A 13,491-nucleotide genomic window follows, 5' to 3' on the forward strand; every position below is an offset into this window, starting at 1 on the left:
TACCTCCTCCCTTTAGCTCCTTCTCTTGTCACCTTTCCTGGACTCTCAGTTTCCACTCCCCAAAAGCTTTTACTCGTCGACTTTCAAGTAATTTAGGAGGCCAGAGGTCCAGATGGGTGTACTCAGAACAGTAGGCAGTTTATTGGAAAATCATTAGAAAGTGAAACCTCTACATGACAGTTTTCTCTAATGAGGTCATGTGGGCAGGAACCAGTTTGAACCCAAACCCAGGATTTCAAGCAAACGTTTAGTAAGGGAAGCTCTGGTGTAGGAGTGTCACCGCATTTGGTTGACTCCAACCAGCAGCGCTGACCGCTTCTGGCTGGGCAGGGTGAGAGGGCTCAGGATCCATTCCTGTACTGCAATTTCCCAGCCTTTCTGTGGAAGAAGAACTGCAAGGAAAAAAAAGATTGAATTTACCCAAGTTTATAGTAACTTCTCGGTAATAAACAGAATTAGGTACATACATTTTACTTGAATGTTATTTTTCTGCGGAGGCATCTGTTTTTAATTCCTTGGTTTGGGTTCTCTTGGATGCCAACACCTGAGAGGTTACCCTTAGAATATGTTAAATAAGAAATCGTCGAGAACTGAACACCATCAATGCAGATGGGCTCAACTGTCACTGTGCTGCTCCCATGACAGGCTCAGACCTTCGCTTGCAGGGGACATATGGCCCTAGCCTCCTGGGACACTGGCTTCAGCCAGTCTCTTCCTCCCCAAACCAAAGACCAGAAAATCGAAACACTCGTGCTATTGGCAAAGGAATACTTAATGTAGTTCTTTGCTTTTCTCTCCTCCATAGTAATCTTCATTGAAAGATGTTGCTATGCTATTAAAACTTTGAGGGTGTATAATAGTAATGCTATGAAATATGCATGCATTTTTGTTGATTGTCAGCACATAGTTGTCCATTAAAGCCATGTTCCCTCTGCCAGATATTAAAAGCTATTTGACAGATTTTAAAGTATTTAATGAGCAGTAATGTTCTAGGCCTTACAGAGAAGACAAAAATACTATGAGATTTAGTATTCATTGGAATGTTCCCATCAATTAAATGAGATTTGTATCAATCACTAAGTATAAACCTCCACTGAAAAAAAAAAAAACTTTTTATAGATTGCTGGAACCTAGCTCTGAGTGATATTTCTATACCTAGTTTTTTTAGATAATGAATTTCATCATAACTAAAGACAATGCAGAATAACTTGAGTTATTAGAGAGCAGAAGAGGAGATCGAATTTAGTAAGTGACTTGAATTAGTATTTATAATACATCTTTTTAGTGTGAGGTTCAAAATAAGAAAGCATGGTTTCTTACCCTTTGCTGAGAATATCAGCACAGTGACAATTATGTATGGAGCTCAGTTAAACAATTTCTGTTTAACATTGCGGCTTATCAAAGCTGTTTTAGCAAGGAAGAATTATTAGAAAATTTCATCAACTTTGTTTATTGTTTTATTCATAACAATAAGTTTTTCTTTGGTTATGATTAATAAATGAAAATATATTTACATCTTAGAAGTACATTGGATTTTATAGGATCTTTATGTTATACGTATCAGAGAACAAGGCTCAGTAAATACTGTTGTGTATTGATTCCTTTGATCAATCTACGAATATAAGTGTGAAGTGATCATGTAGTCAATTAGCTCATTCTTTCCTGCTGTAAATATGACCCCATATTTATCTGTACCACATAGATACTTTCTGTATAGGACAGGTTAGACTGAGTTAAGATAGAAGAATTCCTAGAGGAGGTAGATTCTGAATTGAGATTTAAAAAAGCAACATTTCTAGGTTTCAGATCTTTTGGGGCCTACTTCCCTACTGCATAATTGTTGATCTAATAGAAGGTCATGATCTCTTACCCAAGCTCTGCTGCAAATGCTGTCACGTAGACCCGAGCTTTTGAATCTTTACATAATCTACTCTCTTATCGTTTGAGAAATGATTATTCCTTTTGTGGGTCACCCTCCTTTTTCCTATTCTTTTGCACATTCCATTGCTTTCTGGTGCTCGCACCAAAGGGTGAGCAACTGTAAAATGAGGGGGTAAAATTCAAATCTGATCACCTGGCAAATTTGATGACAAATAAATAAATATGAATATTCTTCAAAATAATATTGAGGATGTTTCAGATTTCAGATATTCTGGCTTTCCTTGCAGAAAGTAATGAACAGTTGAAATACAGTCACTTTATACTAATGACAGAATTATTAGATCTAGAAGAGATTTCTTGGTCTAAGAATTAAGAAATAACTGCCTCTCAATCTAAAGGCTTTCGTATATGAATTGGAGGAACACAAAACTAATGTTTTAATCTAAGGAAGAGTGATTCCTTAGCAGAATATCATTGCCTTTTTTATATAGGACAGAACAGACAGCTCTTCTCAGCCATGTGTCCGATGAGTGACATTGCAATCTAAGACAAAAACAAGGAAAACCTGAACCCACGTCTGGCTCACATTAGAGCCCAGAGCTGCCCCCTGGCGTTCCTTCCACAGTATGGCCCTTCCAGCCCTTGGTGCGCCGCGCACGTTGGCAGCCTGTCCCGTCCCTTCCCTGCGCTGAAAAGCTGCAGGGGTATGGTGATACTTGTCACCTCCTTCTAACAAAACATTAGAAGACTTCATTATATCCACTCTCTTGAACTCAATTGAACTGAATATCCTAGGAGGATGCCGGAAAAAAGGAAGAAGCATTCTTCCCACCTCGGGGTCACCTTTCTGGGCCTCAGTAGGCCCACTTAAGACAACAGCAAATGAGAATCAGAGCAGAAGGTGAACACGGCCATGTTTTTGTCCCATCACCTGAAGTGCTCTTTTCGTAAGCACTCAGAGCTCCTCTAGTGAAAACTGCTGCCACAGTGGAAATGTCGTCTAGCTACTCTTACCTATAGTGTGAAGCAAAATCAAAGTTTGTAACAACCCAGAAACTTTGATTCCTGAGGGGTTTTTTTCTTTGCTTTTGTTTGTTTTTGTTTTTGTTTTGTTTTTTCCATTCCTGAGCTTACTGTAGTCCGTGATTTTTAACAATATGCCAATTTTTGGGTTTTAAGAACAGTTAGCTAACCCAAAACGCTCCCAAAAAAACATGTCATTCCTATTTCTAATGCATCATGAAGAGTCAAGTCAAGCTGTGGATTAAGGAGAAACATGAGCATAGCCAAGCAAGTGGTGACTCTTAGATTTAAAAGCCTACAAAGTCAGGAAAAAAGCAAAAGGAAGAAAAGGCTGAGAAGAATAATGAATCATGTCTGAAAAACATCTATGCAGATTTTATTTTATACTGTTTGGTAGAGGGAATATAGCTTTTTTTTCTTGAGCTTGCAAAATATGCATGCTCAGCTATTGCCTGAAATAAGATAACTTGGCCTTGCGTAGTCATAAAAGAGACTTTTTGTATCGTTGACTGATTCACTGCTAACTCCATAGGGTGGTTCTCTGTGATTTTGAATGATCATACGTTGCTTTGCAGAGGGGGAATGTCTGTTGAAAGGCAACTAGTGAGCTTGAGATTTCTCAGTTTCCCATAGGGCATATGTTATGAGTTGGCAAGGAGGGAGACTGGACTAAAATAACTTTTTTAGTCCAGGTTGGTGCCTAAGGGAGAAAACCTAGGTCAACTTGGGTGGGGCGGGGGCAGGGGGGAATGTTAGATAAAATAAATATGTAATTTATTAGAATTCCTCAAAATATATTTCATAGATTTAGAAAATTTTGGTCCTACTTGTGGATCTGTCCAGTTCCCTTAATTCCAAAAGGACCATAATGTTTCTATAGTCAGAACAGGCCATACAATGTCATTCCCCTCCTGGAAATCAAAAGAAAAGTTGTGCTTGCCAGTACTTCCTCCCAACACTCAGCAACCTGCCCCTTCCAATGCAGGTGGTGGTGAATGCCTTGGTGGGCGCCATCCCCTCCATCATGAATGTGCTGCTGGTGTGTCTCATCTTCTGGCTGATTTTCAGCATAATGGGAGTCAACCTATTTGCGGGAAAGTACCACTACTGCTTTAATGAGACTGCAGAAGAGCGATTTGAAATTGAAATTGTCAACAATAAAACTGATTGTGAAAAGCTCATGGAGGGGAACAATACAGAAATCAGATGGAAGAATGTGAAGATCAACTTTGACAACGTTGGGGCTGGATATCTGGCACTTCTTCAGGTGGTAAGTGTTGTTCTGTGTTCAGTTCTGTGCAGTTTAGTTGGGTAGCAGAAATCTCATTTGGTTCCTTCTCAACCCTGCTTCCAGAATCAGGGTTATTCTTAACAGGTCACACAGAACCATGTGTCACTTCCCAAACCAGTTCTAGGGAGACCACCTTTCCTGAGTCCTCTGACCTCTCCAAGACGTCACTCAAAGGGGAATCTCACTGCTCAGAGGCTCAACAACACAGAAAGATTCCTGTAGCTTAATAAAGTTGCAGAGAAATCACCTTTTTTTCCTGCAGGACAGAGTATGTAGTTAAAGAGAAAGAAAACATAAAGAAAATAAGTGCATAGACCAAAATAAAAAAGTGATGGCAGTTCTGATGGAGCAGACGATTCTACATAACAGCTACACTAAAGCTAACTGCAGGAAAGAATATGGCAGGGCTGTGAGGCTGCCACTCATCAACCCCAGAGAAAGGTCTCAATGTATTACAGTAAAAACGGATTCCTTTAATTAAGTAGCATTCCATTATGCCTACTTTTCTCTTCCTTTCACGACAATTTTTTGGAATGTTTGACAAGACCATGATGCAATGAAAGCTCCTCGGCTTTGGAATCAGACAGATGTAGGTTTGAGCCACACTCATATTTATTGGATATGTAATTTTGGACAAATTACTCAACCTTTCCAAGTCTGTTTGTTCACCTATTAAATGTGGATAATACCTTGCATGGTCATAAAAAGGATTTGTGATAATTTACTAAAATTTCGTAGCACCGTGCCTGGCACATAGCAGTGCTTAATGAATGGTATTGGCTAGTATGTATTTCTATCACTATTACAACTGTGCCTACATCATTTAGTTGTTGGGAGTATTAAATGTGATAGTGCAGATGAAGTTCTCAACTGGCCTTACATATAAAACACTTACTGTCAACTAACAGTAGGAGGCAGAGTTAATGGAATGAGCAGTGGTTCATCCCACTCCAAAGCTCTTCTGTTGTTCTATCCCAGTTCAAGAAATTGGACCCACAAATCGAATCTGAATTGGAGCAGCTCCAGGAGACCATTGCAAATGCACATCAACCAGCCAGTCAAACATTGTATTCAGAGTTCCCACAACATGCAGGTTGCTGTGTTTGGCATTATTAGAGCCGTCAGCTGCATAAGGAACTGCCCGTGCCCTGAACAAAACTTAGAATCTGGTTGAGTAAATAAAACATAAATAGAATGTAAATAAAACATGGAAAATTGTAATTGGCCACCCGTATTTGTTTGCATAATCAGGCTAGATATAGTAGATGGACGAGTAGAATTGGGGAGGGCTGTCTGGGATGAAGCCAGTATAACCATGACCATAGGCTAAACATGTATGTATTAGTAAGGGAGAAGTTCTGACCTTGTTTTGCTGGAGTTTTTTAATGCAACTATGATTTTCAAGACACCCGTTGCTTGTTTAACACATTAAAAAAAAAAAAAAAGACTCCTCAATTGAGGGCTCAGTAGTACCCTCAGTAGATTCCTGCCACTTACTCATACATATGAGTTTGCCCTAGCTTTAAACAACCTTCGCACGCCCATTTTAAAGACCTTTTGTAAAAGTATTGATCTAGCTACAATTGTCAACATGTTTCCCTACCAAACTTTGATGTTATTTTCAGGCACTTAGACAAAGCTCCCTTGGGACCTATATTAATAAGCAGAACATTCTATGTCCACGTGAGGCTGCACCCAAACTACCTGTCTGTGTTCTCTCTGAACCTAAGCCTGGCCACTTGGACCCCTGCGTAGACTCCCGCCCACCCCCTCACAGGCACAGTCTAATGACTGACTCTGTTTGCCAGGCAACCTTCAAAGGCTGGATGGACATCATGTATGCAGCTGTAGATTCCCGAAAGGTAAGGATATACCTGGTGAAGCCACACCTTTCTTAGGTGGTTAGAAAGCAAGCAGCATGGTGATCTCATCAAGAAAGAGAGGGAGGGTTAGAACATTTATTGCTTGTTTTATTGATTAGAGGGCGCACTCCTTCTCAGTAACTCATCGCTCTCTCACACTGACTCCAGACGATCGGGCTGTTGATTAGGTCTGGCCCCAGTGGAGCTGACTACGCTTCAGTGCTGCTCTGCAATAAGTATGGCTCCTAGCAGATAGCGTCCCCTCACCCTCACCCTATGATGTGCATATTCTCCACCAAACTCGTGGCAGAAATAATGCCGTCTGAGGGCAGGACCTGCCAGTGAGGAGAAGGAGACAGACAGACAGTCTCTAGGGCTCCCCCGCCCCAGCTTGTTCAGCAGCTCGAGTGGTCAGTTACGGCTGATGCCTTGGCTGGTCAGAATCACCCCCCTGACCCCCAGGCTAGGAGCTGACTCTTCCTTTTTCTCCTGTCCTTTGACAGCCCGAGGAGCAGCCTAAGTATGAGGACAACATCTACATGTACATCTACTTTGTCATCTTCATCATCTTCGGCTCCTTCTTCACCCTGAACCTGTTCATTGGTGTCATCATTGATAACTTCAATCAACAAAAGAAAAAGATAGGTCTCCTCCCCTCATCGCCAGTGGCCAGAGAGGCCAACCCAGACGAGAGGCATATCTTCCTCTCTGTCCCTACCTCTAGAGAGAGAACACCTCTCTTCCTCTAAAATCCGCATTATCACCTCACTGTGGCACTGGCCCCACTGGACATCAGCCTCCAGCAGCTCTCTGTTGGGGGCTGGATTGCTCAGTGTGTGGTTTACCACCTTTACTCACGATCTTATTCTTGGGGCCTTTTACTGGTTTGGGCCTCCTACCAGAGAGGGTCTAGTGACAGGGGAAAGGGAAAGCAGATAAATAGCTGTGGTGAGAAGCAGAAATTGTCTAGACTCGTAACTATCCATGTCCATCCCCGTGCACCCCTAGCAAACGGGGATTTGCGAGACCATTCTTAGAAAATTCACTTCCTTATCCCAGATGGTTAACAATTTTCCAAAGCAAGTTGAATATATTGGTCTTGTCATTCATTTTATAAATCAAATCTGTCCCAACAAACTCCAAGGAGCTTCCCAAATTATTTTCTCACACCAGGATTTCTAAACTTTTAATATTGTAGAAATAAATGGACCATCAGTCAGGACTTGAAAATCCTTTTATTTTGAAATGGTTTTTTTCCCCCTAGAGTTTTGTCAAGAAAGCAGGCCAAAAAAAGTGTAAGAACCAGTGAGGTGTGACTATCTTCCAAGTTGTTTCTCTCAAGTTGAACCCTTCCCTGAGAGTCTGTAATTGGTTAGTCCTTTTCTTCCTAGCAGATCTGAAAAAACCCAATCTGAAAGCACAGGCAGGTATCTCTTTGAATTAGAACAGTTGACCCAGGTCTCCCTTGCTCTGGGACAACTGTTAACTAAAGTGATCTCAGGAAAGGATAAGTCTCCTTCAATTCTCAATGTTGAACCTTAGGTTCCAAAGCCGTAGCCTGTGAGAGCCACTTGTGACTGCTCGTTCTCTTTTTCCCTCCTTTACTTTGGAGGTCAGGACATCTTCATGACTGAAGAACAGAAGAAGTACTACAATGCCATGAAAAAGCTGGGCTCCAAGAAACCGCAGAAACCCATTCCCCGCCCCCTGGTGAGTGCATTGGACAGGCCAGGGACAGAGTGAGACCCCATGTGGAAACAGGCACTGGTAGGGTCACTGCAAAGAAAGGAAAGGGTAAGTGATGGGCTGCTGTGCCCTCTAATCCTTTCCTAGCCATCCTATCCAGAAGATCTGAGGAGAACGGCAGGAGAGCAGGGATTAAGGTATGGGATGGCTTTTACATTTGTGCTGGATCTTGCCTCAGAGTCTTCCTTGGGCCACAGCAGAGAATTGGCATGTGAACTTCATTGGCTCTGGAAGAGAGATGTTTTAAGAGACAACTAAAAATTGACAAAGGAAAGGGAAAATGACAGCTGATCTCTTTCCTACCAGTATGAGATAGGATTTGGTCATTATTTTCTCAGCTCTCTATCCAACGTGGCAGTCTTTGTAAGGGTGTGCCCAGAAGCTAGAATCATGCTTCTCGCTATTTGTGGGAGCAGAAGAGATACAACTAGGAGTGTCTAATGTCCTGATTTGCTCTCTTGATCTGAGCCTTTTGTAAAACCGATTAGAGGACTGGGGTTCTGCTTTACCATCCGATCGGTCGGTGGTTGTCCTCTCGCTTCAGAGAGGGAGATGCTGCTGGAGGCTTGTCTGCAACCCCCACAGATCAGGCTCCAAGTTCCTTCTGCTGTAACTTGCATTTAAAAAAAAACCCAAACAAACAAAAACAGAACTCTTAAAATAAAAGCTTACCTGGCAATCTAATTTGTGAAAATATAAGTAAAGCTACTTTGTTTGAATCAAGAGTGGGAATCCCAGAGTATTTTCTCTATTCACCCCCTCACCCTGTTCCTGGCCTACTCACCTCACCAAATTCTGAGGGAAAGGAAACCCTAGGGCTTTGCAGAACTTGGTGGTGTGAAAACCACCAGGTTAAAGTAATCTTGAAAATAAGCACCAGCTCAGGCGCCTAGGGACTTTTTTAAAAAATCAGGGAGATCCTAAGAAAGCGATTTTTTTTTTTATATTTCCTAGATGTTTGTTAGAGTTTCCATTCTGTAATAGAAATGGACCCAAAAGGAATGGAAGAGGATTAACATTTCTCAAGTTCTGTTCAGCACTTTGCACATGGGAAGCTGAGTGTATTTTCTTCCACACTAAAATATAAAGTTTAATGTGGCAGGAAACATTAATAGTGATTCATTCAGCAAATACAGCAGATCCTCCAAGAACATCCTTTTATTCAACACCATTGATGAAACGTGTAGGAACTTAACTCTTGTTGATATCAACTAGTCTATGGTAAAATTGGTTTTGTTATATGTGGTTTTGCTTAAAGTTACAGAACCTATTGATGTTGAGGATTTACTGCAGTTACAGATTCACTGTGTGTACGAGGTACTAAGCATAAAGTGATGAACAAAATTTAGACACCACTGTCAGGGCATTTACAATATAGTGTGGGGGTATAGGTAATAAATAAGCAAACAGCTATTACAAGAAATGGAATATTGTGAGAAAAAACTAACTGGAAGGCCACGATAGAAGAATGGAGGCTTTGGGTGGGGGTCTACTTCAATAGAATAGTCAGAGAAAGCCTCACTAAGGAGGGTCTACTTGAGTGGATGAGAAGGAATGAAAATGCTGGGGAAAGAAATCCTGAAAAGCATAGGAGAATGTATAAGGAGGAAATATTAGTGTGGGCAAGTGGTGATGAGCTAGAGTAAGGGTCATGAAATGAAGAGGAGCAGACTGTGGAAGGTATTTTTAAGCCAGGTTAACAATAGGAATTTTGTTGCAAGCCCGATGAGAAACTATTGAAAGGTTTTTAAGTAGAAGAACGAGGTGATTCATTTATGTTTCTAAATAATCACATTGACTATTGTGTGGAAATCGCATTGGACGAGGGCAAGAGAAGAAGCAGGGAGACCAGTTATGGAGACTCTTCTAGAAGTCCAGATGAAAGATGATGATGGCTTAGGCTAGAGGCGGGCCAACAGAAATGGACTGAAGTGGATGAATTCAAGTTATATCTTTGGAGAAAGAATCACTAGGACCTGCAGTGGATGGGACAGGGCATGAGGGAGAGGAAAGAGAGAAGGATGACCGTCCTGTTTGTGGCTTAGAACCTGGATGAATAATTGAGATGAGAGGAACAAGTTGGGTGGGGGCAGAGGAAAATCTTAGTTCTGCTTTGGACTTGTTAACGTGGAGAGGCTCCTGAGTCATCAACACGAGGTGTCAGGTAAGCAATACCGGAATTCAGAGGAAAGATGTAGGCGGTAGCAGACAGAGCTTGAGAAACTTAAGTGGATAGATATTATGTAAGCAGTAGGAATAGGTGAGCTCTCCCGGGGAGAAAGTGTAAAGAAAGATTAAGAGAAGACGTGACCAGCAAATGAGACTACAAAGGAGCAGCTGGAGAGATGGGAAGACACCTAGAAGTGTAGGTGTGTCTAGATGGCATAGACACAAAGGAGAAGAGTGGCAATTTTAGAAAACTCTCGGTGAGGTGATCTTGAGGGGGTCTGTCCTGCTCCTGATATCCTGAAAGCAGCAGGATCGAGCTGGCTCCTATTACGGGAAAGAAAGCAGAGTGCTTTGATTCACAGGGTGGCAACTGCCACAGTCCGCTTGGAAAGGCTTTCACGAATCCTTTTGTATCTTTCCTCCCTGTCGCCCACCCCCCCACCCCCCAGAACAAAATCCAAGGTATCGTCTTTGACTTTGTCACTCAACAAGCCTTTGACATTGTTATCATGATGCTCATCTGCCTTAACATGGTGACAATGATGGTGGAGACGGATACTCAGAGCAAGCAGATGGAGAACATTCTCTACTGGATTAACCTGGTCTTCGTCATCTTCTTCACCTGCGAGTGTGTGCTCAAAATGTTTGCCCTGCGGCACTACTACTTCACCATCGGCTGGAACATCTTCGACTTTGTGGTTGTGATCCTTTCCATCGTGGGTGAGTGGGGCGGGCGGGGGGGGGGGGACGGGACGAGGGGGCCTGCCAGCCGCGAGGGTGACATTCCCGCAAGAACAGTGAGTTACCGAGGTCTGAAGGGCAAGCTGCTTACGCTCTTCGATGAAGCCCGTGCGTCATTTCGTGGGCCTGGCCAGCAGCTTACGTGGTCAGTGAGTTTCCGTGGAGTGTTCCCAATAGTCGCGATTGTAAATTCTACGGTTGAAGGGGAAATTAAAGATTAGATATGGTTCTTGCTTTCAAGGAGTCTGAAATCTAACGAGGAAGAGAGATGAAACTTGTTTTTTAAATACAGCTACAATAGCAGGGTAAAATGGAAAAGGGAATGGTAAGAGATTGTGAAGTCGGGTGTTAACGAAGTGGTCTAGGAAGAGTCTGGTGATGATGATGGCAGTGCTCATTTTATTGAGGTTTTACTGTGTGCCAGTTACAGTGTGAGAGTTTCTTCACTTGCACTTCCTCATTTGATCGTTATGACAGCCCGCGAAGCAGACTATTTGACTGTCTTCCAGTAAAGATATCCAAGGTCTCTCAGCTCAGAGGCAGCAGAGGCAGAACTCAAGCTGGTTTCTGACAGCAACTGTGTGGCATTTTGCTTCAGCCTAAAGGCACGGAAGGGGTGACGTCCTGGCAGGCAGAGGCAATGCTGTCCCCTTGATTGTCCTCCCAAAATGTTTCCTTGCCTTTCTAAAAGGAAACGCCTTGAATGTTCGACCGACTTAGGCCAGCACAAGGAGAGTGCATGAGACCCTCAGTTCCAGAGCTCCGGTGGCCAGGCCAGTTTAGCGAGCTGGTGACTGTGGGCAGCAGAGGGCAGCTGGCCCTCCCCGTGGCCTGTGCCACTCTAGTGCTGTCCTCAGGAGCAGCATGTCCAAACATGTGTTGAGACATGGGACACTAACCCCATCCATCTCTCCCCAAGAAAAGAATCCCAGAATGAAATTACTTTGGGCAACACTGAATTTCCCATCTGTGCGTCACAGGGCACAGTAGCCTAGAGAGGAGTCCTGGGAGTCCTGCAGTAAAGAATTCTGTTTAACGTTAGCACCATCCCGCTTTTATTTGATCACAGGCCCCTGTTTCAAGTAATAATCTTGATAATCTCATATTTTAATGGACTGTGTGCTGGTCACCGTTCTAAGTGCTTTCCATGCTTTAATTTATATAATCCTCACCACCCTCTCAGTGTTATGAGGAGCTGAAGCAAAGAGCAGTTGCCTAGACTTGGGGCTGGTAAGTGAGCGAGCAGGGGTTCAAACCCAGCCCCCCGCCCTGCCACAAAACACATGTGGGACGATGCTGCCCTCATCCTGTTCTTGAATGTTTGCTGCCCACCCATCATTAAGTGGATGAAAAGTCCGCAGACCAAACCATGCCCCCTATTTTCAGATGATACTCGAAAACAAAGAGGAAGAATAGTGTTACTTTTGATGGTTGGGATTTTTATTAAATGTCATTAATTTGTTCAGAAACAAAAGTATAGAAGTCATCTTCTTAAATTAAGAGGAATTGGGGTGAAACTAGCCCTGGACCCTCCTAATAGAGGAAAACCTCTTAATGGTGTTCCTGCTGCCTGGGTTGCTGTCTGTCCTATCTCTTTCCCCTTTTCTCTGGGGACAAATACACGTTCATCCTACAAAATCTTACTCAGGCATCTTTTCTCGGAAGCCTTACTTGCCCACTATGCATGGAATGCCATATATATATATATATATATATATATATATATATATATATATATATATGTATATCCCAACTTCTTATGGTCACTGGGTGTGGCTTAATTGAGAAGTGAAAAGAAAGGAGCTGCAAAATCATCATGGGTTCTGGCTGAGGTAGAGATTTTCTTGAAAGCTCAAACACACCATGGAATTCTAGCTCCAGAAGAAGCTCCAAGAGGTTATCTGGCCTCCTTTGAACTTACTGTATCGTGTCCCTTCCTGAAAGTGAAGATTCTTCCTTAGCTTAAAATCTTCAAATAAGGGGATTTCATAGCCTTCTGCAGTTCATTATCCCAATACTTATAAATCCTTATGGCCGAAAGATATTTCCTTATTTAAAGGCAATCCCTAATGTCATGTTGTTTTGTCAGGGCCTCACCAGCAAGAGAAGGCACTGAAGGAAGAGACCATGTCACTGCCTTGCCTTCAGCTGTCACTTCCCAGCCTTCTCATCTCCTCTTCCTTCTGTGGCCCCTCATTAGGTTCCCATTATTACTGTGTAGTTTTCAGGCAAGTGACCTGGTAGAGGTGGACCTCTGGATGAATGTAAACAGAAAAATGCCCTCAGATGTGTACATTTTCACTGTCTATTTTTATTTCCTACTAATGCCTTGACATTTTTATCTGCTGATACTGGTTTCTGATTTATGACTTTAAACACAAAACCTAGAAGCTCTGGGTTAAAAGCCATTCCTGAGAAGTCGCTTTAGTTTTCTAGACTCATTTGGTGGGGAAGGGACATGGGCCAATGAGAAACCAAAAATGTCTTTTCAGAGTCAGGAAGGAGGTACTTTGAAACTTGGTGGCCTTATCAGAATAATTGAGACATCCCAGCCAAAGGGTAGTGAAATCGTGGTGTGGATATGGAAATTTGATAGCTTTTTGGAGAAGCATTGATAACACCTTGAAAAGTCGTACGTGCACAAATATGAAAACACTTAATTGTCTTTGAGTGGGAAAACAGGTGAATGAGGACCTATTCATTAAATTCAGCTGTTAAAATGAATAACCTAAAATTATTTTAACACGAGAGATCAATCTCACAAACATGATGTTCAGT

At 42.4% G+C, this 13,491-nt stretch overlaps 1 protein-coding gene across 7 annotated transcripts in view; it reads left to right on the plus strand.

The window, feature by feature from the left end:
• SCN8A (sodium voltage-gated channel alpha subunit 8) overlaps positions 1-13,491 on the plus strand; it is a 164,063-nt gene that overhangs the window by 143,551 nt on the left and 7,021 nt on the right. For 6 of the 7 annotated variants that reach the window (XM_081061352.1, XM_081061353.1, XM_081061351.1 and 3 more), the window contains 5 exons: positions 3,890-4,174; positions 6,004-6,057; positions 6,561-6,698; positions 7,663-7,767; positions 10,422-10,692. In XM_081061352.1, coding sequence (XP_080917478.1) covers positions 3,890-4,174; positions 6,004-6,057; positions 6,561-6,698; positions 7,663-7,767; positions 10,422-10,692 — 853 coding nt within the window. The remainder of the gene's footprint in view (positions 1-3,889; positions 4,175-6,003; positions 6,058-6,560; positions 6,699-7,662; positions 7,768-10,421; positions 10,693-13,491) is intronic. The other variant, XM_081061355.1, reaches the window with a different exon arrangement.

This window comes from Rhinolophus hipposideros (genome assembly GCF_964194185.1).
Source record: "Rhinolophus hipposideros genome assembly, chromosome: 9".
Classification (NCBI taxonomy): domain Eukaryota; kingdom Metazoa; phylum Chordata; class Mammalia; order Chiroptera; family Rhinolophidae; genus Rhinolophus; species Rhinolophus hipposideros.